The 22,115-nt window shown below is 44.3% G+C and overlaps 1 protein-coding gene across 1 annotated transcript in view; it reads left to right on the top strand.

Annotated features, from left to right (window-relative positions):
- Positions 1 to 22,115, top strand: part of TNC (tenascin C) — a 61,462-nt gene that overhangs the window by 24,305 nt on the left and 15,042 nt on the right. Inside the window, exons 13-18 of the mRNA XM_057498977.1 lie at positions 2,372 to 2,644; positions 4,816 to 5,088; positions 12,398 to 12,670; positions 14,219 to 14,491; positions 18,793 to 18,915; positions 20,041 to 20,184. Coding sequence (XP_057354960.1) covers positions 2,372 to 2,644; positions 4,816 to 5,088; positions 12,398 to 12,670; positions 14,219 to 14,491; positions 18,793 to 18,915; positions 20,041 to 20,184 — 1,359 coding nt within the window. The remainder of the gene's footprint in view (positions 1 to 2,371; positions 2,645 to 4,815; positions 5,089 to 12,397; positions 12,671 to 14,218; positions 14,492 to 18,792; positions 18,916 to 20,040; positions 20,185 to 22,115) is intronic.

The raw sequence follows: 22,115 nt of genomic DNA, 5'->3' as shown, positions 1-22,115 counted from the left end.
CTTGGGTGTGTCAGTTTACATCTCTGAGCCTTCTTTTCTCATCTTCAAATCAGAGTTAATACCCCTGCCTCAAAACACTGTCATGAGCAAGAAATGAGAGCATGTAGGAAAGCGCTCAGCAAAGTGAATGCTTTCCTGTCCAATTTCAAATCCTCAGCCTTCAAAATATAATAACTTTTGAACAGCAAATAGCAGAATTTATCAGAAAGCAACATATCATAATAAAAAATAGCATAAACAGTAGGCCTGTGGCACAAGAATAAGGTCAGAACTTTCTAGAGAAATCATTAGTAGCCTCAGAGTCACTAAGTGCCAACCAACTTGTAGTCGGATCGCTACAGAATAACCTTTGATATGAGCTAATTGTCATCCACTGACATTATCCAAGTCTCTTCTCTTCTTAACAGACACTCAAAGTGGAGACATTTCCAAGAAAGGACAGCCACATTTGACTTCAATGTTTTCCATTCAGTTTAGAGAAGAAGAACCATTCATCTCAATTTGTCCCCTGAAAATATGTTGCTCCATCTGTTGTAGAAAACTCTGCTCTTCACCAGGTTTATAGAAACAGCTTTAAAAGGGGCTCCAGGCAAATGGGCCAGATATTTGATAATAGTGTTTTTTTTTGCTGGGCCCCAAGCCCCATGGCCTTCTCTACATATCCTGTGTTTTGATAATGCCACCCAAGTAACCTAATTCAACCAAGATGTTTTTCTTGTTCATACATACCAAACAAATTCAGTTCCTGCTAGAAACTACACAGAATTCCAAAACTAAGAAATGCGATGTTGCAATCCACCGAAGCTGGCCAGGTTATCATTGTCCTGTGTTTCCTGGAGTACCTTCAAACCAAACAAGAGCAAATGGGGCCTTTGAGACCTGTGTGATCTGGGTGCAGGACACAAATAGTCTTTATCTGTAGTTTACAAATTTGTTTTAGCAGCAGAACCTCTTTTGCACCTGAAACCTTACAAGGAATCCCACTAGCTGATAGATGAAAAAACAGCTGTTCTTGGAAAGCTGGGAAGGAGGAGGGGGCTGCCGGCATCCATGTCCCCAACGCAGTTCTTCCACAAAAGCACCAATTCTATATGGAACGTGATCTAAATACAGCCCCTCTAAAAGGGTTGAGTTTGCGCAGACTCTCACGTTACACTGATTCCTGAGACCCCTGAGGATAAATACCTTGCACCTTTTTTTGTCTGAAATCCCTGCAGATATGTTCCTGTCCAATTACAAATCCATGGGCACCTCAGCCTTAAAAAGAGAGTCTGAGAGATTGCATTTAACCCCGAGAAGCATCCCACCAAGCAGTGGGTTTTTCCATATCTGGAATCCAGACTTGCTAAATCAGCAATAATAACTACCTTGGATTTCCTTCCTACATTGTAGAAAAATAAATAGTGGACCGTGCTCTGCACCATTTACTGAGCAAAACATAATCACTTTTAATTAAAACTGGGTGCTCATTTCACGCAAACGGCCTTGCTTCATGACACAGCCATTCCTCATTCAGGCACAAAGTACTAACAGAACAAGGTGGGAGGGCAAGAACCAAGCCAAGAATTCAGTGCAGAACCTTTGATCCCATAAAGTTAAGAGACATCCAGAGAGAAAATATCAGACATGTCCAGACCCAAGACAGCATGCCCTTGATAAACCCAGTCAGATAGCACGTGACCAGCAATGAGATGATCTCTCCAATGTCCAGCAATGAAATGAAGCACGTAATTCTCTCCAAAATGACAGAATTCCCAAGGGGAAATGTCTAAACAATGACATGTTTGTTAGGCTGTCACATGTTGGGCACTTGCTAAGTGCTGATCCTCAAAGGCTTATAAATAGTAACATTCAATTATCACACATTTATCCAATGGAATGGTACTGTCACCTCCTTTTAAAGATGAGGAGAGTGAGGCTCAGAGATATGCTAGTCAACATGCCCAAGATTTTGCAGCTAGCAAATAGCATCGGAATTCTAACCAAGGCCCTGCTGCCTCCAAAGCCTGTACTTCTAACCGTTCCTTCTCCTACCCTGACCCACAGTCCCACCTTTTCCAATTGCCCTTTAGGCACTGGTGGTGCCCGCTCAGAGACCTCCTGGGGGGTTGTGCGATGGCCCAGATGGCATTACCATCGCAAGGATAAACAATGCACATGTTTCCAAGCTGACCATTGTCAGCTCTTGATGAAAGCTGTGGCCCAATTCCCGCAGTTCAGACTGGAAATGCCCAGAGACCAAGCATGACCACACATGCACACAGAATTCTCTTCCCACCCTCTCTCTCTCGTCTAGAGTCGGACTGTGGGGCCTTTGGTTTCCTCATTCCTGGTTTGCAGAACTGACAAACACTTCTCTGTCCTTCCTCAGAGGAGCTCCCTCAGCTGGGAGACTTAGCTGTGACTGAGACTGGCTGGGATGGCCTCAGACTCGACTGGACCACAGCTGACCAAGCCTATGAGCACTTTGTCATTCAGGTGCAGGAGGCCAACAGAGTGGAGGCAGCCCAGAACCTCACAGTGCCCGGCAGCCTGCGGACCGTGCACGTCCCTGGCCTCAAGGCCGCCACCCCATATAGAGTTACCATCTATGGGGTGATCCAGGGCCATAGAACACCAGTGCTCTCTGCTGACGCCTCCACAGGTACCTTCCTCTCCACTGTCAGTGTCCTCTCGCCAAGGTCCCCCGCTTCCTCTCCAAGAGACTGTGCGCGGCGTCAGCTTCCCTCCTAAGTTCTTCCCATGTGCCCCTTAGCTGCTGGTGAGCATGCTGAGACCTCCCTATGGGCTCGGGTGCCTTTACCATGTTGAGAATGAATGTACACATGTTGCCTTTTCTGACCTCCAGCCTCTCCGACACTTTACTGTCCAATCGTACAACTGCATCTCTTTTGAATGATGGCATCTGTTTAGAAGACAGCCTGCTGGTTTTAATTCTCTTCTCCAGTAGTTGGCTATAACTAAAAGCCAACCCTTCCCCCGTGTGGGTTCTGATGAAGCACAGATTATTTACTTCACAGTGTCCTTTTGCTAGTTGGAAATGATGCTTTACCATCCCAAATCCCTCAAGGGTATGAGCGCTGTGGCTCTTGCATTTAAAAGAAATGTCTTAATTTAGATGTTTCTTTAAAATGCATAGAGTATAATAAGAGAACTGAATTACCCTCCTCTGGGCAATTGTCTCAGATACTGAGTCATTATTAGAACATCAAATTAGCAAATAGCTAAACCAAAAAGAAAAAAAATCACACAGTTATGACTGGAGACAGGACCAAAGAAGAAAAAGCCATGCATTAGCAGCAGAACACACAGCAGCATTTGAAGCAAGGAATGTCCTAGGCTATGAATGTCAGAGCTCTGATGCTCCTTTTGCTCTTGTAATCAAGAGTTGCTTCCTGGAGTTTTGGCCTTTGCATGGCTCGCTCCCAGCCCAGACTCAGGAGGGCGCATTATGTTTTACTGATCACTCCGCAGAGTGAAGAGGCAGTCAGTATTTCCCCAGCCTTCCCCAGCACTGTTGCCCATTGCTCAGCTTCCTATGTGCCTCCATGGGTGTGAAGCTCAGTAGAGGCATTGTTATTTGGTTTTGCATACGCCTTCCCATTTTCAGATAATGATTGCAACCAAATTTCATTCAAACCTATATATCCTAGTTGATTCTAGCAAAAGCATAGCTGTACACTTTAACCTTAATCATTTCAGTAACTCTCACTGAGATACATGTGTAACACAGACAGCTGCTACATGAACCGTGAGCCTGGATGCCTAGAAATTGCAGCTGAGGCTGCCCTAGAAGAACTCAGGGCTCTTATAGCCAATATCCACAAACCATCCCTTCCCAGAAGGTACAGAAATTGTCCTCCACTTCTGATCTTCCCTGCAGATCTTGCGATCTGTATGTCCTTAGTATTTCTGTGTGTTCTTTTTCATGATAACAGCTCATCAGATTCTTGCTTCTGATGAGTTGGTACGAAGGGAGGAAGGGCCACAGTTCCATCTGATCTGTCTCACCAAACCTGGTGGGATGGGAAAGCCTACTTCTTCCTTGCTAGGAAGAAGGTACTAGCTTCTCACACCCTGCTTCTGCCAGCAAACTGCACGTTTCATTCCTGTTGCTCAGAAAAGCCCTGGTAGGTCCACCTCTAAAACAAACTGTTATTTCTTGACCAGCCGGGGTTGCCTGACTGCCTCGCCTTGGCTCAGCTCTCTTGGTTGGCAATGCAGTACTAGCCTTCCTGGCCCACATAGAAACAGTAAAGAGAGGAAAAACTATTTTAACAGAATATAAGAATGGCTGGCCCTTGTCAGAAGTAGGAAGAAAATACCAAGAATTACTCAAGGTACCACCTTGAAGGGTAATGGTGAGTCTCCATATGAATGAATGGGAGCTCCCTAAAGCAAAGGATGCCTGCAAGAAGAAGCCAAGTAACCCTGGTCTCCTGAATGCAATTCAAGAGACTGATGGCTGCCAGCATCCTATCTTTGACTGATGGCCAGGGACTGCAGTGGGGATCCTGGAAGTATCCAGGATTAGGCTGTCCCTGCTGTGATCATTCAGCATATGTTCTCACACACAGGATCTCTGCCAGCCTGATCACAGGGCAGCTCCAGAGCTGAGAAATCTAATTGCCAAGCCTTCTTTTTCATATTTTTCCCTCCCACTGGCACTGACTGGTAATACTGCTTCATTTCACCATAACCCTGACCTATCAGATCTTTTGAGCCAGCTATGGTCCTATTAACCTCAACCCAACAGCACAAGCCAGGTGATTGACATATTTATTTGTTTCTTCTCTCCTACCTCTCCTTTTGCAGCTGGAGAACCTGAAGTTGGAAACTTAAATGTTTCCAGCGTAACTCCTGAAAGCTTCAATCTCTCCTGGACAGCTACCGATGGAGCCTTCGAGACTTTTACCATTGAAATTGTTGATTTCAATAGGTTCCTAGAGACGATGGAATATAATATCTCTGGTGCTGAACGAACTGCCCACATCTCAGGGCTACGGCCCAATAATGATTTTATTATCTACCTCTCTGGAGTCGCTCCCAGCATCCGGACTAAAACCATCAGTGCCACAGCCACCACAGGTACCTCCACGTTCTCCCCTTTCTAACACCCTCTCTCCAGAATCTTCTTTGCAGGTTCTCACGCACTGAAGCATGAGCCACAGTTCACTCACTCCTCCGGGAGGCTCAGCTGGAGCGCTATTTAACATAACTGTCTTCCAGGAGCAGCTCAAATAGTGGATTTCCATTCAGCCCCTTGACTGGCTTACCGCTGACCAGGACATTTGCAGTGGAAACACAGTTTTGGTCTAGATTGCCATGTGGAATCTGGAGGAAAAAATTCTCCCCTTCAGTTACTAAAAGCCACCGTGATAATTGTCCTTGACTTGGAAAGATGTCTACTTCAGTCACAGAAGTCTTAAACATTTTATTTTGTGTTACCTTAGTGTGTTGGTCTTCCTGGTACCTTTCACCTCTGAATACCCAAATACCCAATGATTTAATGAAGTCGTGGTGGCACTGTTACTGATTTATTTTTTTTAACTAGGAGAGTGATGAAAACGAGCAGATTACTCATCAGATGAGTGCAGGAGGGAGAAAGGCCATCCAGACCACCCCCATCTCAATGCTACTTCCAGGAAAAAAGACCAGAGCATGTCTCGCCCCCAGAACAGTGAATGGATGAAAGCAGAGTAGTCATGTTTAAACAAGGAGCTTGGTCAACCAAAGAGCGAACAGCTCTTGCTTTAAATTTGTGGTATCTTGACATACGTGCCAGGGGAGATGCTCTCTGGCGTGCAGCAAAAGAGAATTCTGCATCAATTTAGAAAGGAGAGCCTTGTCCATGTAAAAGAGCATTCTTAGCACATTTTGGACATACCTCTTCTTGACAGATAAAATGAGACATCACAAACTGAAAAACGAGATTATTTGTGTGGGAGAGTTTCTTCTTATCATTCAGAAAAAACGGAGTCCACATTCTGGAGAATTCAAGAAAAGCGTTGATATTATAGCATAAACATTATCTATCATGTAAGTCACCCACAGCTGAGGGAGGGCTGTCCTCATTCCACATGAGATCAGCGCGGTCTAGTTCTCAGCTCTTCCAGGTTTAAGGACCCAAAGCCGAGGGGAGAAAATCCATCAGCCAGAGATATTTGTTTCTCATGGTTCAAATTGGTTTTCAACAAAGGACAAGTTCTTTCACCAGAGGGTAAAGTCTAAAACTATGGATTTAGTCTTACATGTTTTGATTTTGACCCCATAATAGTGTTTCAAACTGATACACTTTCATATTTTCTTCCTTCTTTTTTTAGTAGCTGAACGTCTCCTTAGGCACCTCACTATCTCAAATATGCCCCGGGGCAGTGTGTCCATCTCTGGAAAGCACAGGAGTCTGCCTTTGGTAGCTGTCCTACGGAAGTTAGGGATTCTGGGCTGACCGGAGGGCAGTGCACTCAGACCCCCATGTCCGCACAACCATGGGTATTTCCCGCGACGGGTTCTTCATTCTCCGTTGGCCTTCCTCTGAGGGCGTTCCAGAACTCACTTGCCACCCATCTTTCATCCCCTCACTTCTACCCCATCCTTGTCAGATTCGATAGGGCCACCTACCTAAGTCAGAACATTAAGGCTTTTTCAGAAATACTCTCACCCCAAATTAAGGAATTTCAAAGTCAACTTCTTTTTCCTAAATATCCACTCACATCTGGAGTTGTTCTGTTTGTTTGTATAGTTAACCTGACTTGCTTTGGTTGATTTCTAATTCATCCTCTCATCTGATCTTAAATAATCACTTCCAGTTCCACCTATTTTCATCCGCCTGTGGTCTTTCTAATCAAAGTTTGCCTATGTCATATTCAAAGAGATGTGCGCATGCTGTTCTGGTCCCTTGGTCCAGAATGATGTACGTTCTCTTTCTCTCCACCATGATTTTAAATGGTGGTGCTGTTAGCATGCAGAGAAGAGACCCCTAAAGCATGCTCCAAGACCCACAGGAGGGGCCCCAGTGGTCTCATCTTGTTCTTGAGACTTTTATTGGCCTGCATTCCCTACAAGCAGACTGCTCTTTTCTGACAGTTACTCTATCAAGCATGTTTGTCATCCACTGAAATCTCAGACAAAGTGTCAGAGTCTTCCTTTCATCTGTCATCTTGTCCAAATCTTGATGCATGTGGTGAACATTCAGAGCATTAAATTTTTTAAAACATCTGTCTTTCCTGCAGGCAGACAGCATGTCAAACAACTGTTTCAAAGGGTTAGAAGTGGCGGGAGAAAAATGTCCCTTGCTTGCATGGAACGCTGACTGTAGCCTAACTACCATTCTCTTTCTGAGCATTTCCTTGCCTCTCGCTTTTCAGCTGGGGTGCACCCTTTGGGAAACAGCTGGAGGTCAAGCTGACCTTGAGAATCTAGGTCTCATTCTGCATGGTGCATGTGTTAGCACAGCCCATCTTTGTCTGGTAGCATGAGAACAGTCCTAAAATGCATCCTTAATTTGAGAGACTGCTTCCAGAACAAAATATGGAGAGAGAGCAAACCAACTCCTCTTTGGAGGATTTTACCTTGTGTGTAGTTGAAGTAATTTGCCAATGTTGTGGCTAAAAATCATGGTATCATTAACTTCTCAAACTAAGTAAGAAATCCCTTGCTATGTTTTAAGGCTATATCCGGCTTCTGGGCCAGATCCTTTTTCTTCCTTGGAGACTTTATGGCATCGGCTGTGCCATGCAGTTATCCCATTCAGGGTGATCCAGATGAGCGCTTTCTTTCCTCCAAATCCTGGAGCTGCAGCAGAGCAACTGTCAAGTCCTTGGAAGAAATCGTCTGCTTCTTCCCAGCCCCAACGCGTGATCCTAGTGTCTCAGGCCTCCAGGACTGTGGCCTCTTTCTAAAATATACAGTCTGAGTTGAACTTATTTAAATGTTAGTATTCTTTGGTAAAAATGCATTTAAGAGGCCAGACCCTATACAGCATCCCAGTTGAAACTCGCAGCACAGGCCCTACATTAAAAATGAGTCGCTCTCAACTCTGATTGTTTAGACTTTAAGGGGCAGGAGAAACTTAACCTCAGTGGAACCATCATCTTTCCAAATCATCCAATAAGTGAAAATTACCCATTTCCTAATCTGAAAAGTAAAGTTTTCCTCTAACTTCCCATACACCATTTTTACCTTTACAGTATTTTGGATGAGATACAGATTTTCCTACGGTGTATACCTGTGGCTTTCTAAGCAATATGGAGAATTTCTCTTGTATGAGTATTAGCATTTAAGTTATACAATCAAAAGAAGACTAAAGGAAACCCCAAAGTAGCATTTTCTAAGGCATGCTCAGTGGAACACCAGCTCCTTGAGATGTCTGAAGAATATTCCACAGAAAGGGCATCCATTGATCAGTAAGTTAATGAAATGCTGAGCTAAACAAAATTAAGTAGATTTCTTTCAAGACCAGCATTTCAGGGCCTTTAAATTGCTAGCATGCTGTGTGAGTCTTTAGGGTGACATGGAATACTCAGTGTTTACCATGCATAACTCATTATAAAGCTATGAAGTCTTCTCTTGGAGCATCTTATCAGAGCTAGTGTGCCATTACAGACCTTAGAAAATGCACCCTTAATACTCTTTATGTTAATCCTATCTACTGCTCTAATAGCTTGTTCACTTTTCTTTATTCATGACTAGCAAATGGTCATGTCTAGACTTAAAAAGAATGCAAATCCATGCCTGCTGAGAAAGCAATATATTCTCTAGCATTACAGTCAATGCAGATGTAGACACTGCCTAATATACTAGCTTTCTGCAAATATTTGGAGGGATTGGTACTTTCACATGGTCTATGGCTACATTCTGGAGAAATCCACTGCTTGCTCTAACAATATCTCTCTCTCTCTGCCCATATTCCTTCCCTTCAGAGCCAGAGGCACAACTGGGCACGCTAATTCTTAGCAATATTACTCCTGACAGCTTCAACGTGTCGTGGACCACTGGTGCTGGGCCTTTTGCAAAGATTGTTATCAATGTTAGTGATTCTCACTCGCTCCATGAGTCCCAGCAATTCACAGTCTCAGGAGACACCCAGCACACACACGTCACAGGCTTGGTGGAGAACACTGGCTATGACGTTAGTGTGGCAGGGACCACCTGGGCTGGGGACCCCACCAGAGTCCTCACTGCCTTTGTCGTGACAGGTACTCATTCAAAGGTTCTTGCTTGTCTGTTTGGAATTCTGAGGTTGGGGGAGGAGGGGAAAGTGATAGGTATTCAGTGGAAAGGGAAATTCAACCCCCAAGACAGTCTTTACTCCATATGTACACATCTAAGTGAAGAGAGCAGGTGCTGTTGCAAAGAGGGGTATTCCACAGACACTTTGAGGAAATGGAGACCATGTGCTCAACAACTGTACAAAGCTTCCAAGGATTTCTGTGCCCAGTTCTACAGACTATCTGATCCACAGTTTGGAAATTCTGGCTAAAGAGTAAGTTCTAAGTTAGTAACAGCCTCGGCAGGAATTTTGTCCACAGATGATGCTAGATAAGGCACTCCATAAACTCCCTGCTGCAGAAATATAATAATTTATCTTTTCCTTCTAAAAAATACTTAATAAAATTGACATCTACAACAGATTAATGAAGGTTCAGCTTAGGATGGCAGATAAATCCCAAGCTTAATTAAACCTTAACCATTTATTGAACTTGACTTCTAAATTCTCTTTGAATTACATAAAAAGATGGCTTTCTGTTTCTGCCCTGAGGTTGTCCTAAATCAATGGCAAAGTCTGTGAATTTTGTCGATTCATCAAATCTGTAGCCTGAAAAACCTCTGAAAATATTTGGAAGTCTCTTGCCTTCCACTAATGATAGTTTTCAGGACAGCAACCTTGACATCTGATTCTCACATTAAACCAGGCCTCTCCCAGGGTGTAAATTGTTGTAAATTAGATATGTTAATAAATTCAATTAAATATTTAATTCCAGGCAGTGTGGCATCCTAGAAGAATGAGGATTTTGAGATCAGGCCTGAGTAGTTTCTAATCCTCTTCCACATCTTTTTAGGTGTATAGCCTTGGCCGGTTCTTTACTGTTCCGAACCCCAATGTCCTTATGTGTGAAGAGAGAATGCCCACAGTTGCCTCTGGCAACCTTGTCTCAGGGATAAAATGGACATGATGAAATTTAACTACCTGGCATCCAACTGGCATTTTGCTTTCTGCTATCTCCCAACAGTATGAGGAAAGTAGTGTTTTTAAAAGTAAGCCACAAGCTTAGTTAGAAACAATAGACCTATGCAATCATGCCTTTCCTATTATTTTAAAGAGAACACTGGGCGAGTACTAACGTGAGATCAAAATGCGGTTATATTTTCTGTCCAGTTATCTACTGTGAGTTCAGTCATTCAGACAAGTCTTCAAATGCAGAACATGGTCATTTCTTAGTGGTAATGTGGAGGGGGGCTCCCATTCTCACGCATTTACTGCCCAGGAGGGGAGGAATAGCCCCGCAGATTGTCAGGCCCTCACTTGTAGCAGGACCTCCCACAGAACAGAGCAAAGAAAGGGAGGCTGGGAGAGGCTGGTCTTGGGAATCCTAGATCCAGTTAGGCATTGTTTTAGCTAATCCTTGAAGTGAAAAGACCCTGCATTTTAAAAGAAGCATACTTTGAAAAAGAAAGAAAAAAACTGAACATGAAGAGCTATAAACAACAAGCCCTTGATAGACTAATTAGCCTGCACGCCCTCCTTTTCATCAGAACTGGCTGCTTTGATGTTGTGGAGGTGCAAAGAGGCCAGCTATCAAAGAGAGGCACCACTTATCTAAACAAAACTCAACAACAGAATTTGAGCCCCTTGTCTTGCAGACTAAGAAGCCCACAGTACATGTGATTTCATCTTTGCCTTTGATAGTTATGATTTGGGGGAGATACTTATGTGTTTTGTGTTTTTTTTCTAAAAGCCTCAAAACAAACACCAAGTGTATCCAAATAATAAGGGGAAGTGCAATCCACAACACAACTTAAATTTCTGCTTAGGGGATAAGGACATTCATCCACTTGCTCATTCAGTCACCAAACACTTCTTTTTAAAATGTTTTTCTATATCCTGTGGATTGGACGCTGAGTATTAGTTAAGGTCATTTATCTCTTTGAAAGTTTCAGTTTAGCTGCAGTGGAAAAGAAGGCCCTAAAGTAGATGAGCTAAAGTAGCCTTGGCCATGGAATTCCCCCATGCCCCCTCTGCCAGAAAATAAATACATTCACTATTACTATGTTTTGTTTTACTAGAAAGGAGATACTGGACCTTCTCCACCAATCCTGCTTATGTCTTAAGACTTGTCAGCATTGATGAGCTTGACTGATTGAACGGACGTTGACTTGGGGTCAGAGCACTGAACTTGAGTCAGATGACCTGTGCTAGATCCCATCTCAGCCACCTAGTAGATAGGTGATCTTAGATAAGTCGTTGACCTCTCTGTTCCCTTAGATGTCTTGAGGATGAGGGGACAAGTAGCTATATCTATTTTACAATGACATTGTGAGGATTAAATAGGATAATAGATGTGAAGTCTTGTTAGTTGCGAAGTATTGACAGAAACTTGGCTGATATAAGCTCACTTCTTTTAAGATTCCTGATGTGTGGAAAGGCCGCCAGGAACCCAAGAAGAGTGCCTAGGCCACAGATCTTTGGTGCATGAATGAACAAATGATGATGGCAGAACTTACTGCAGAACCAGATGTGTCCTTATCTCCTACCTTTATCCAGGAAAATAAATAAGAGAACAAGCAAATCTTAGTAATCCTTACTGGGCCATATCCATAATTTGTTAATTTTGATACATGAAAAATCTTACCTCCTCCCTTTAATTGCAGCTTGTGAGAATGTATTCCACTAATTGGCCTCATCAGCTTGATTCAAAATGTGAACTAGAAGTGGAATAGAAACATATGAACTGTACTGAAAAGGAAGTATATTTGAAAAAAAAAAAACTGACATTTTTCAAGACCAGAAGACAGTGGGAAGTAGAGAAAGGGTTCAAACCCAACACAAGATATCCAGTTATATTGGAAAAAGTCTTGGCTTTTGGAGTGAGACCCAGCCAAAAACCTTGCTCTATCGCATACTAGCGCTGAGACTTTGGCCAAGTCAATCAACCTCTTCGGAGCTCAGTTTTCGTATCTGCATAGTGGGAATAATTCTATCTTCTCAGCTTGTCAAAGAGATTTACACAAGATAACATCATCTGGCTTCCACTATGCTCTTACTAAATATTCATTTTCTGAGCATATAACAATTTAATGATTGACTGGGTATCTATCACTGGTCGTGGAGACTTGTGCTATCCCAGTAGAATCAGTGCTGCTAACCTGAGTTATTTTCACTCCTCCCTTCTTTCAGAGGCCCTGCCCCTTCTGGAAAACCTAACCATTTCCGACATTAATCCCTACGGGTTCACAGTTTCCTGGATGGCATCGGAGAATGCCTTTGACAGCTTCCTAGTAACGGTGATGGATTCTGGGAAGCTTCTGGACCCCCAAGAATTCACACTTTCAGGAACCCAGAGGAAGCTGGAGCTTAGAGGCCTCATAACTGGCATTGGCTATGAGGTTATGGTCTCTGGCTTCATCCAAGGGCATCAGACCAAGCCCTTGAGGGCTGAGATTGTTACAGGTATTTTTCTTCAAGTGAGCCATTTTCTCTTTTTCTTGGTTTCTTTCCATGTAATCCATCTACCAGATCACCATGGCTTTAACATCCTTGTCCATGTTTTCTACTTAATCCACAGATGTGGCCTGTTCTTTTATGTTTCCCCAACTCTATTCCTGGTCTTCCCCCGACCCACCCCAGAAATGAGAAGGCCGAAATGTTTCCACCTGATGTCCTAAATCCTTTAGACCGTGTCTTGTTCCTAGCTCTTGTGTGCTTCCTCCACATCACCTTCCCCTGTGTCCATCCTGCCTGGTCCCCAGCTACGTTTCAGCCTTCTCAAATATACCAATGAGTATATTTTGGAAACTTACTTACAGCATTTGCCATCTCAGAATCTCAACTGTGATCTTGATATACTTCCAGGTGGGCTTGTCATTGGAAAACCATAAACTTATTATATTGGTAAATACTAATATCATAGAGATTCTTCAACACAGACTAAATCCATAATTTTCTCAAGACTAAACATTCTTAGTGAAATATAGCATTAAAAACTTTAACAATCAAAAATCTGTGTTTCCCAGCGTCGTCCTAGAGATTACTAGCTCTGCAGAATATTCAAAGGCCCTCCTTGGTAAAGAAGTTTCATGTTCAAGTAAGTTTTGGAAACAGAGTTAAACACAGTTCAACAGGGTCTTTGACCACAAGGCTTTACAGAATATCCTAATGCACATATTTCTCACCAAGAAGGGCTACCCAGGCAGTATTTCTCAAGCTTATTTGACAATGGATACCTTTTAAGGAAGAGGATCAAACAGGAGTAACTTGCTCTGCGTACACTTTAGGAAACTCAGTTCTAAATTTGCCTTGACTTTGAGTTTTGTCTAGTTAAGGCAATCTGAGATGATACCTGAGTCCAGAGAATATAGCACAAGAGGTTCCAAGCCTCCATTCTACCATCTGAACACTTCTCTGATGGTTAAAAAAAGCAAGCAAGCAAGAAAGTCAAGGGAAGGAGCTTGCTTTGGTAAAACAGCTCCAAGAAAAAAGCAATAAGACCGTAACACTTACAACATTTTTAAAGCCATTTTGCTTAGGATCAAGGGAAGTGTAATCAGCAGTATCATGATGGGCAGCTCTGCAGATCATTAATGCTGGTTTATTTGTCTTTTCAAAAAGAAAAGAAAAAGTCTCACAGAGGATGGGCACTCAGCCATTGGAACACAGAGAGCAAATGTAAATAAGTTACTGGCTTTGAACTTGTTTAGTAATGCATGCAAGGGGCCAATGCTGAGTCCAGATGTGGATTTATAGAATTGCTTTTAGACACAACTCACATAGGGCAAGCATCCACTTGGCTTGTATTGAATGTGTCAACCCCATCTTTCCCTCTCTTTAGACCTACTCGACTTGTTCGTGTTGCATCATTTTATTTTCGGTATCTCAGGACACTTCTAGCTCTGAGAGCCGGGGCATCACTGCATACTGATAACCCCCACTGGAGAGAAGGCTGCACGGTCTGATAATGATGCTGTCTCTCTCCTCCTTCCACCATTTCTCCCCGTCTAGAAGCCGAGCCAGAAGTTGACAACCTTCTGGTTTCCGATGCCACTCCAGACGGTTTCCGTCTGTCCTGGACAGCTGATGAAGGGGTCTTCGACAGTTTTGTTCTCAAAGTCAGAGATACCAAAAAGCAGTCTGAGCCACTGGAAATAACCCTTCTTGCCCCCGAACGTACCAGGGACATAACAGGTCTCAAAGAGGCCACTGAATACGAAATTGAACTCTATGGAACAAGCAGTGGAAGGCGATCCCAGCCAATCAGTGCCATAGCAACAACAGGTATGTGCATGAAAAGGACAGAACAGGGGAAAGTCATGACTCAGGAAGGCTCCTCAAAGGGCCCAGAAATTATGAGAGCTTCGGACATTGACAGGCTTGCATTCAGATCCAGGCTCTTCCTCTTACAGAGACTGTGTGACCATGGACAACTTGGCCAAGTCTTTATGCAAAAAGAGTGTGATGCTATTCACTTAACAGGGCAGTAAGGATTGAATGAGATAATTCTTGGAAAGCCCATAGCAGAGGGCCTGGCACATAGCAAAGGCTCAGCAAATGAGAGCTGTTAACATTCTCATAATTGTCCTGAATACATCATCATCATTACAATTATCGAATTTTTCACAATTCCAAAGACCCTTCCTTCCACCTAGTATCTCATCATTTTTTATCCAGAGGTAAACTTTCTTATTCTTTGGCAAAGTGTTTGAACTACACTATGCAGGAGATCATGGGGGGGAGGGGGTACCCCATAAAGGTTAAAATTTATAAAATGCTTGTGTGAATCATCAGTACCGTGTCTGGGAGGAGCAAAGGGGGAAGCCGGCAAGGTTAACAGGCTGCTCCTCATGAAGCTCGCTTGTTGTATCTGATTCTCAGAGCAACTCATTTGAGTTCTTTTCAAGGAGGTAAAGATGGTTAATAATAGAAATCTTCATATTAATAATACTGACAGGACTTTAGAGAGAAAAGGGAAGACCTAAAGCAGGTAGAGTGGAAACCAGAGAGATCAGAAACAGAATTCACAACAGACAACAGCTTCAAAGAGGAACCAGAGGGCGAAGCAAAGAGGACCTCTTGAGAAATGAGGGAGCCCAGGGCCTACTGTTCGTGCAGGAAGAATGTGAGGCCCAGAAAGGTGAAGGGATTTACACAACCAGACTTGGGATAGAACCCAAACACTAACTTAGTTTAATACTATTAAATATAAGTGGGCTGGACGGCAGATAACCAGTGACTGTACATACTTGCCATCTCTGGCAGACACAGAGCGGAACATTAGCCAAAACCCCCTCTGTGTCCACAGATGGGTGTTTTATCATGTCAACCTTCGAGACCTAATGAGCTCCAAGAATCCATATTTAGAAATCATAATGAGTATTTGTAGACGTGGAGGAAATGCTGAAATCCAGGCAGCAATTCAGTCAGAGGAAAAACCCTGCTTCTTATTAACTCGGACACCCTATCCCCGGGATGCGGGGGTCCTTGTCTCCTCCTCGCTGTGGCGGCCCATAAAACAACTCGAGATCAGACGCAGAGCCTGGTTTTGACCTTGGTTTATAAACACTGCTTTTCAAAGTTTACTTCTGATCACTGATTTTGTTTTGCTGATCTTTTTTCTAGAGACCCTGCAGTTCTAAAGCAAAACAGAGAATGAATAATCATGAGGTGTTTTTTTTTTTAAGAACAAAAGGAGAGGCAGATCCTGTTTTTTGGAAAGCCCTGTCTTTGAGTTCCCCTTCTGGGGCCTTGCCTTTCATGGACAAAGAGGCATGTGTGTATGTGTGTCTGCACGCCTGAGCCCCAGCCCTTGGAGAGGACAGGACACAGCAGACACTGACTTTTCACCTGCACCTCATCAGCTTTATGCGGTTTCTCTTTTGCTTTCTCTTCTCCTTTCCTCCCTTGCACAGTTGTAAACCCTTCCCTGAGATGTTCGATTGCTCTTTTTCCTTATAAAGCTGCTCAGGTTCTCCTCTCCCTCCCTGAGCACAAGCTGCCAGCCCTGAGGGCCCCGAGGCAGAGAGGGTGGTTAGAGGCAGCCCAGCCTCGGGGGTAACCCTGTGGCCTCTGGGAAGATTTCTCAGAGTCAAATCCTTGCTCTACCTCTTACCAGCTGTGTGACCTTGGGCAGGTCTCCTTTCCTCTCTGAGCCTCTGTCCCCTGGTTTAATGAGATCATGAGTGTCGAGCGTTCAGCTTCCTTCCTTGCCCATTATAACAATATTACCTATTATTATGTTTGGGTGATTTAACATAAATTTTTTTTAATGTGCCACTTGGTTTACAATTCAAGAATTTTAAAAAAGATACACAGTGAAATCTCTGCTCTACTGTGTCCCTGCCACTCAGCTGCTCTATCTAGAGGCAGCCCCTCTTACCACTTTGTTCTGTATTATTCCAGAAATACTCTATACAGATAGACAAAATTAGACATTAACCTGTGTTCTTCTTTTACTTTTTTTTCTGGCACAATGGTTAACATACCTTGGTGCGTGTGTTGGGGTTGGGAGGCTATATGTGTTTCTTGCTTATTAATAGATCTCAGAGATAATCTCATAAACCTTATTTATTTAAGTATTCCCCTACTGGTTGAAGCCCTCCTCAGCCTTCCTGAGAGTTTTTAGCAATTTGAGATATTTCTCGAATGGAGTTTTTATTGAAAACCAAGAGTCCACTTGGAAAGAGAGCCCGAGGTATTGCTTGCCTGGGTCTTCCCAGTTTTTCACTAGGTATGAATTAGTTGTTCTGTGAGGCTCTACCTTCAGGTTCCCATCGACCATCTCCCCTGCTGTAGGGCTGAAGACTTAGGGCCTCTATGTTTGGTGGAAAGAGACAAATAATCTTCCACCCCTAGGAGGGTCTGTTGTCTGAAAATATCAGACCCTTCGACCCTGGGATTCCACTGCTACAGTACCATTCCTTCCGGGCACTTCCTACATGGCCATCTTCCTACTGCTGCTTTAGCAAGCACAGCCCTCAGGAGTGCATAATGGACCAAGTTATTGACTCTTAGGGTTTCTGAGACAGAGCAGATCATGGCCCATTTTGCAGATCAGAAAACTGGGATCTATAGAAAGAATCTATGGCCACACCTTCCAAAATGTGCCAGAACCTGTGCTAGTGAGGTTCACAGTCACAGTGGAGCAGGCTAGCAGCAGGAGAGCTGAGTGCCTGAACTCACCCACCCCACTGGGGTTTTCGCTCAACTGGCCTCCTCCAGCTCTGTCCTGAGGGCTACCTCAAAATCCAGGGTGGTTCTTGGAGGGAAAAGTCACATGGGAAAGGAAATAAAGAGAGGCTGATCATGTTTACTGAATTCTTACCGTGGGCCAGATGCTGTGCTAAGGTTTTATACCCATTGTCTTTGCTAATCCTCAGAACATTCCTGTAGGTGGGCACCGCCTCTCCCGCCGGACAGGGGGAGCAGCTGAGGCTCACAGAGGTGGGGGGACCTGCCGCCCAGGTCGCCCAGCCTCTCTGTGGTGTTTGGACAGCCACAGTCTCCCAGGCTCTCGCCACACCCTCGTGCTTTCCAAAGCTTTCCAGGGAGAGAACAAAACCCCCAGGCGGCCAGAGTCTGGGGAGAGGGTGCTACCAGGCCACGGGAGAAAGCGTAGGAGGAGAGAAAGCAAACAGAAACGGAGAGGGGAGAAACCTCCCCCAGAGCGGGCTGCGGCCTTCAGAACTTAATGGTCAGCCAGGCCGGAGAGGGGAGACGATGAGGAAGCGAGCTCCCCGGGGGGACCTGAAAATCGTTTCCTGAGCTATCTGGTTCAGCATGGTCAGCTGAAGAGAGCAAACAGCTAAGCCAAAAAACACACAGAGAAAAGCCAAAGGAAACTAGGTTTGGGGGAAGGTATTTGTACAGCAGAACCTGTCTCCTGGGCATGGCTTTCCCCACAGGTAGTCCCCGTGTCCATGGGTGTTTGCTTTGGTGAGGGGCCTGAGGTTGATCCCCTGGCTCTGGACCCCCATCCAGTTCTGGGAACGGGTCTTTCGAGGTCAGTTTCTATGTGCACATTATTTCCAGGATCCCTGGGCTGTACTTGGCTCTGCTGCCCAGCCCTGGGACCCAGAAAGGTCACACCACAGGCATGTTTATTGGAGAACCAAGCCTCAGTTTATTCCTCTGTGAAATGGCAATGACCACCCCTTCTTCAGGTTTTCTAAATGAGGGTTAATCCTTATAAATTGCAAAAACCTGTGCAAGTCAAGTATTGGTGTTTAATAAAAGGAACTAGAAAGTGAAGCTATGAGATGATGCTAAAAATAAAAACTTAAAGGAGGGCGTGATCCAAGCTGTGAAACCACTCACCTTCACTTCCTTAGAAGTCAGCTGCTCTGTTAACATTCTCCTTGGATGAAACCAAATGGCCACTCTCTCTGATGGGCTCTAGACCTGAAGGAAAGAACAATTGTTTCTCTCAAGTCACAACTTGATCACAGATCACCGCATTCTCCACCCTAAAAGCTTGGCTTGGACACAGACTCTAGGGACTACGATTCCTTACCCAGGAAGAATCATTATTGAGCAATATAGTTAACTGTTTTTGGGTTTCTTCTGTGCTCTCTCCTTGATAGCCATGGGCTCCCCGAAGGAAATCATTTTCTCAGACATCACTGAGAACTCGGCCACTGTCAGCTGGCTCGCACCCACTACCCAGGTGGAGAGCTTCCGGATTACCTACGTGCCCATTGCAGGAGGTAGGGGGCTCAAAGAGGGGAAGGGGAGAGGAATCTGGAGGGGGATGGGGTGAAATAGTGAGGAGATCGCGATCATTCCCATCCTCCTAAACATTATGACCAAAGAAAATGACTTCCTTATATCTGAGACCATCTGCACAGACTTCATTTGTAAAGAGCTATGAGAGCCTTGGGGAAAACTACCTTGTAAAGGGTCATTTTACGAAGACCCTTTCCAGCCTTGAAAGTCTAATGTTCTAGGAGAAATAGATTCCCAATACTGTTTTCACACAACAACAGGAGACTAAAAGCATTGACCTTTTCCTCTTTGAGCACACGTCTCTGAAAAGCTGGTCTTGCCCTGGATATATGTCAGGTTTTGCCCTTTGTTCCCCAAATCTGTCCTCACCTGTGTGAAGTGGGGAGTTATGACTTAGTAGAGTTTAGAGCTCTAGTTCAGAGCACATGGACTATGCTAGAGACCAGGGTGGCGAAGCAGAGTCAAATCTGTCTAGACATTCTGGCAGACAGTGAGCCCCCCGTTAGTGGAAGTGTGTACAGAGAAGGTGGTTGATAACCTCTCTAGAGGAATGCTATAGCATCTCTAGGGGGTGTTTGACCAGCTAATGTGCAAGCCCCTCACCAGCCCTCAAGTTCTAAGAAATAGAAATTTTGGACTTTTTAAATAAATATGGAGTATAAACTTGTTCATGACCATCTTCTTTTCTTAAATAGTAGAATATCTGCTAATAAGAAAGTCTGTATCCCCAAGCTAAGACAGTGGGTTAAATAGATCAGATATACATAGTGAGCTTCCCATATTCTTTGTGGGAAAAATAAATAAATAAAATGTGCACCACATGCCAGCTCCATACTGAACGGAAACTTGCCATTTTTAGCACATTGTGACTTCATGTGTTTTCCTCTCCTGGCTCGCTTTTTGGCATCTGCACAGATGGAAAAAGCATTATACAAAAAGTAAGACCTCTTCTCTTATGCCAGAGGATAGGAGCAAATGAGAAGAAGTCAAGAAAGTGGTATTGGATGAAGATACCGCTTCATTTCCAAAATGGATACACCCATTCTTAGGGCAACAGTGAGTTTCAGTGAGGTTCATGGTTCCCGCCTTTACTGCCTCTGTTCCAGGTACACCCTCAGTGATAACGGTGGGTGGAACTGAGCCCCAGACCAGGCTGGTGAGGCTCCTGCCTGGCACCGAGTACCTCGTCAGCATCATCGCCATGAAGGGCTTCGAGGAAAGCGAACCCATCTCAGGATCGTTCACCACAGGTGCTTTTCTCACCTTCAGCGTTATTGCCCATGGTGCGGCAGCTGGAAACAAAGTGTGTTATTTAGGAAATCCTAGGGGGAAGGGGACCGACCGGATTCAGAGCATAAGGAGCCTCATTTCTGGCCCCTCCGTGCCCTGGGGTCACATGAAAGAGCTCAGATGTGGGGGTCATACTGACCTGGGCTGAAACACCAAGTCTATCACTTCTAATACATGAGCTGCCAGTGAATTTCTCTAGGGTCTAGTTTGCATCTCTGTAAAATGGGTACAGTTCTGCGGCTTGCGCAGAGTGTGTAAGAATCACCCAAAACAATGCATGTAAAGCATCTGTAAATGTAAATGACTGTACACATTGATCTACCTCCTTCCCTTCCCTACCTGGTGCCTGGGACCATGGCAAGGGTCCTTCCAAGCAGTTGTTCTCGTGAACATGTAACAGTGACAGCTATAAAGTAACTACTCCTGTTTGGGCAGCTGCTGTATTCCAGGCAGTGTTACTAAACCCTTTGCATTTAAAACTTTTAAATGGCTATTATCATTCCAATTTTACAGAAGAAACAACAGAGACCCAGGGAAATCAATACCTTGGCCAAAGCCACATAGCGAGTGAGTGCTGGAAGCAAAGTTGAACTTCGGTCAGTCTTGCTACAAACTCTGTTCTTCTAAAATAAAGGATTTTCCAATTATAAACTGATTTGTACAGCACACTGTAAGGAGGGAGAAATAATGAATTGCATGGAAGGACAATGAAGTGGAAATTTTCTGTTTAGGCAGCTGTGTCTCTAAACAATTTATCCTTTGATATATGAGCAATTATCCAGGCTAATCCATTATGGGATCCAAAGAATGGGCCTCACAGGAAATTTTTTAAATATCCTAATCTAAGAGTTGATAATGTGCAATTAAAACATCCCATCTGAACCCAGAGTTCTGCCTGCCCTGCCACCCAGACCCTTATTTCCCCCATAGAAATCTTTCATTCATGGATTTTCTGCAACAACAGATTGCAAAAGCTGGATGTGTTTCCTCCCAAGGCCCCATTGTCCTCGATAAAGGAGATTCTGCACAGGCATGATGAGACAGGAAGGAACTTGAAGTAGCTGATGGGAGCTCCCAAAATCACTCCGCCACCCCCTGACTCTCCGGCCAGGCATTTCATCTCTCACCTTCATCATTAAAATGAGCCGATGAGAGCTGCCCTCCATCCTCTCAGGACTGTTGTCCCAGAGTAATTGAGTGGTAGCAGTGGTCAGTTAAATGGGCCGGGGTCCCATGGATACCATCTTTCTTAGTATGAGTCATTTGGAAATCATATTTTAGACTCCAAATAGCTTCACTAGTCATGTTAATAACAGCTGCATTTACTGAGCTGCCCCTTGCACACTTCACATTCATTGTCTAATTCATCCTTACAACAGCCGCCCTCTGACAACTGAAAAAAATAAGGTTTCATGAAGAGAAATGACCCAAGAGCACTAGACAGGGAAGCCAGGGTGGAACCGGGGCCACCAGCCTCTGGAGCCAGGCTCCATAGTGTCCAGAAGCCACTTAGTCAGAGCTATCACTCATCGCCCAGAAAAGCCTTGGGCAGCCTTTACTCTCTAAGTCTGTTTTTATAAGTTCCTTCCCTGGAGAAAGGAATGTGAACTATAATGATAACCTTTGTCATGTGTTCAGCCTTCTGCAGTTTATACAGCACCTTTCCACCTATAATATCATGTGAAAACCAAAGGATGAAACCAGACAGAATTATTGTCCCCATTATACAGGTGGGGAAATAGAGACCCAAGGTGACCCGGCCAGCAAGAGAAGGAGTCATGACCCAAACCCAGGTCATCCTGGCTCTAAACTCGGGACTTGGAACTGTCCGTGCAATGGACAGTGTTACCAGGAGTCCAAGAGCAGCATAGACAGGACAGCAGCTGTGCTC

Source organism: Manis pentadactyla, chromosome 3 (assembly GCF_030020395.1).
Source record: "Manis pentadactyla isolate mManPen7 chromosome 3, mManPen7.hap1, whole genome shotgun sequence".
NCBI classification, from domain to species: domain Eukaryota; kingdom Metazoa; phylum Chordata; class Mammalia; order Pholidota; family Manidae; genus Manis; species Manis pentadactyla.
The sequence above is the reverse complement of the archived record's forward strand: the minus strand, read 5'-3'. Positions and strand labels throughout refer to the sequence as shown.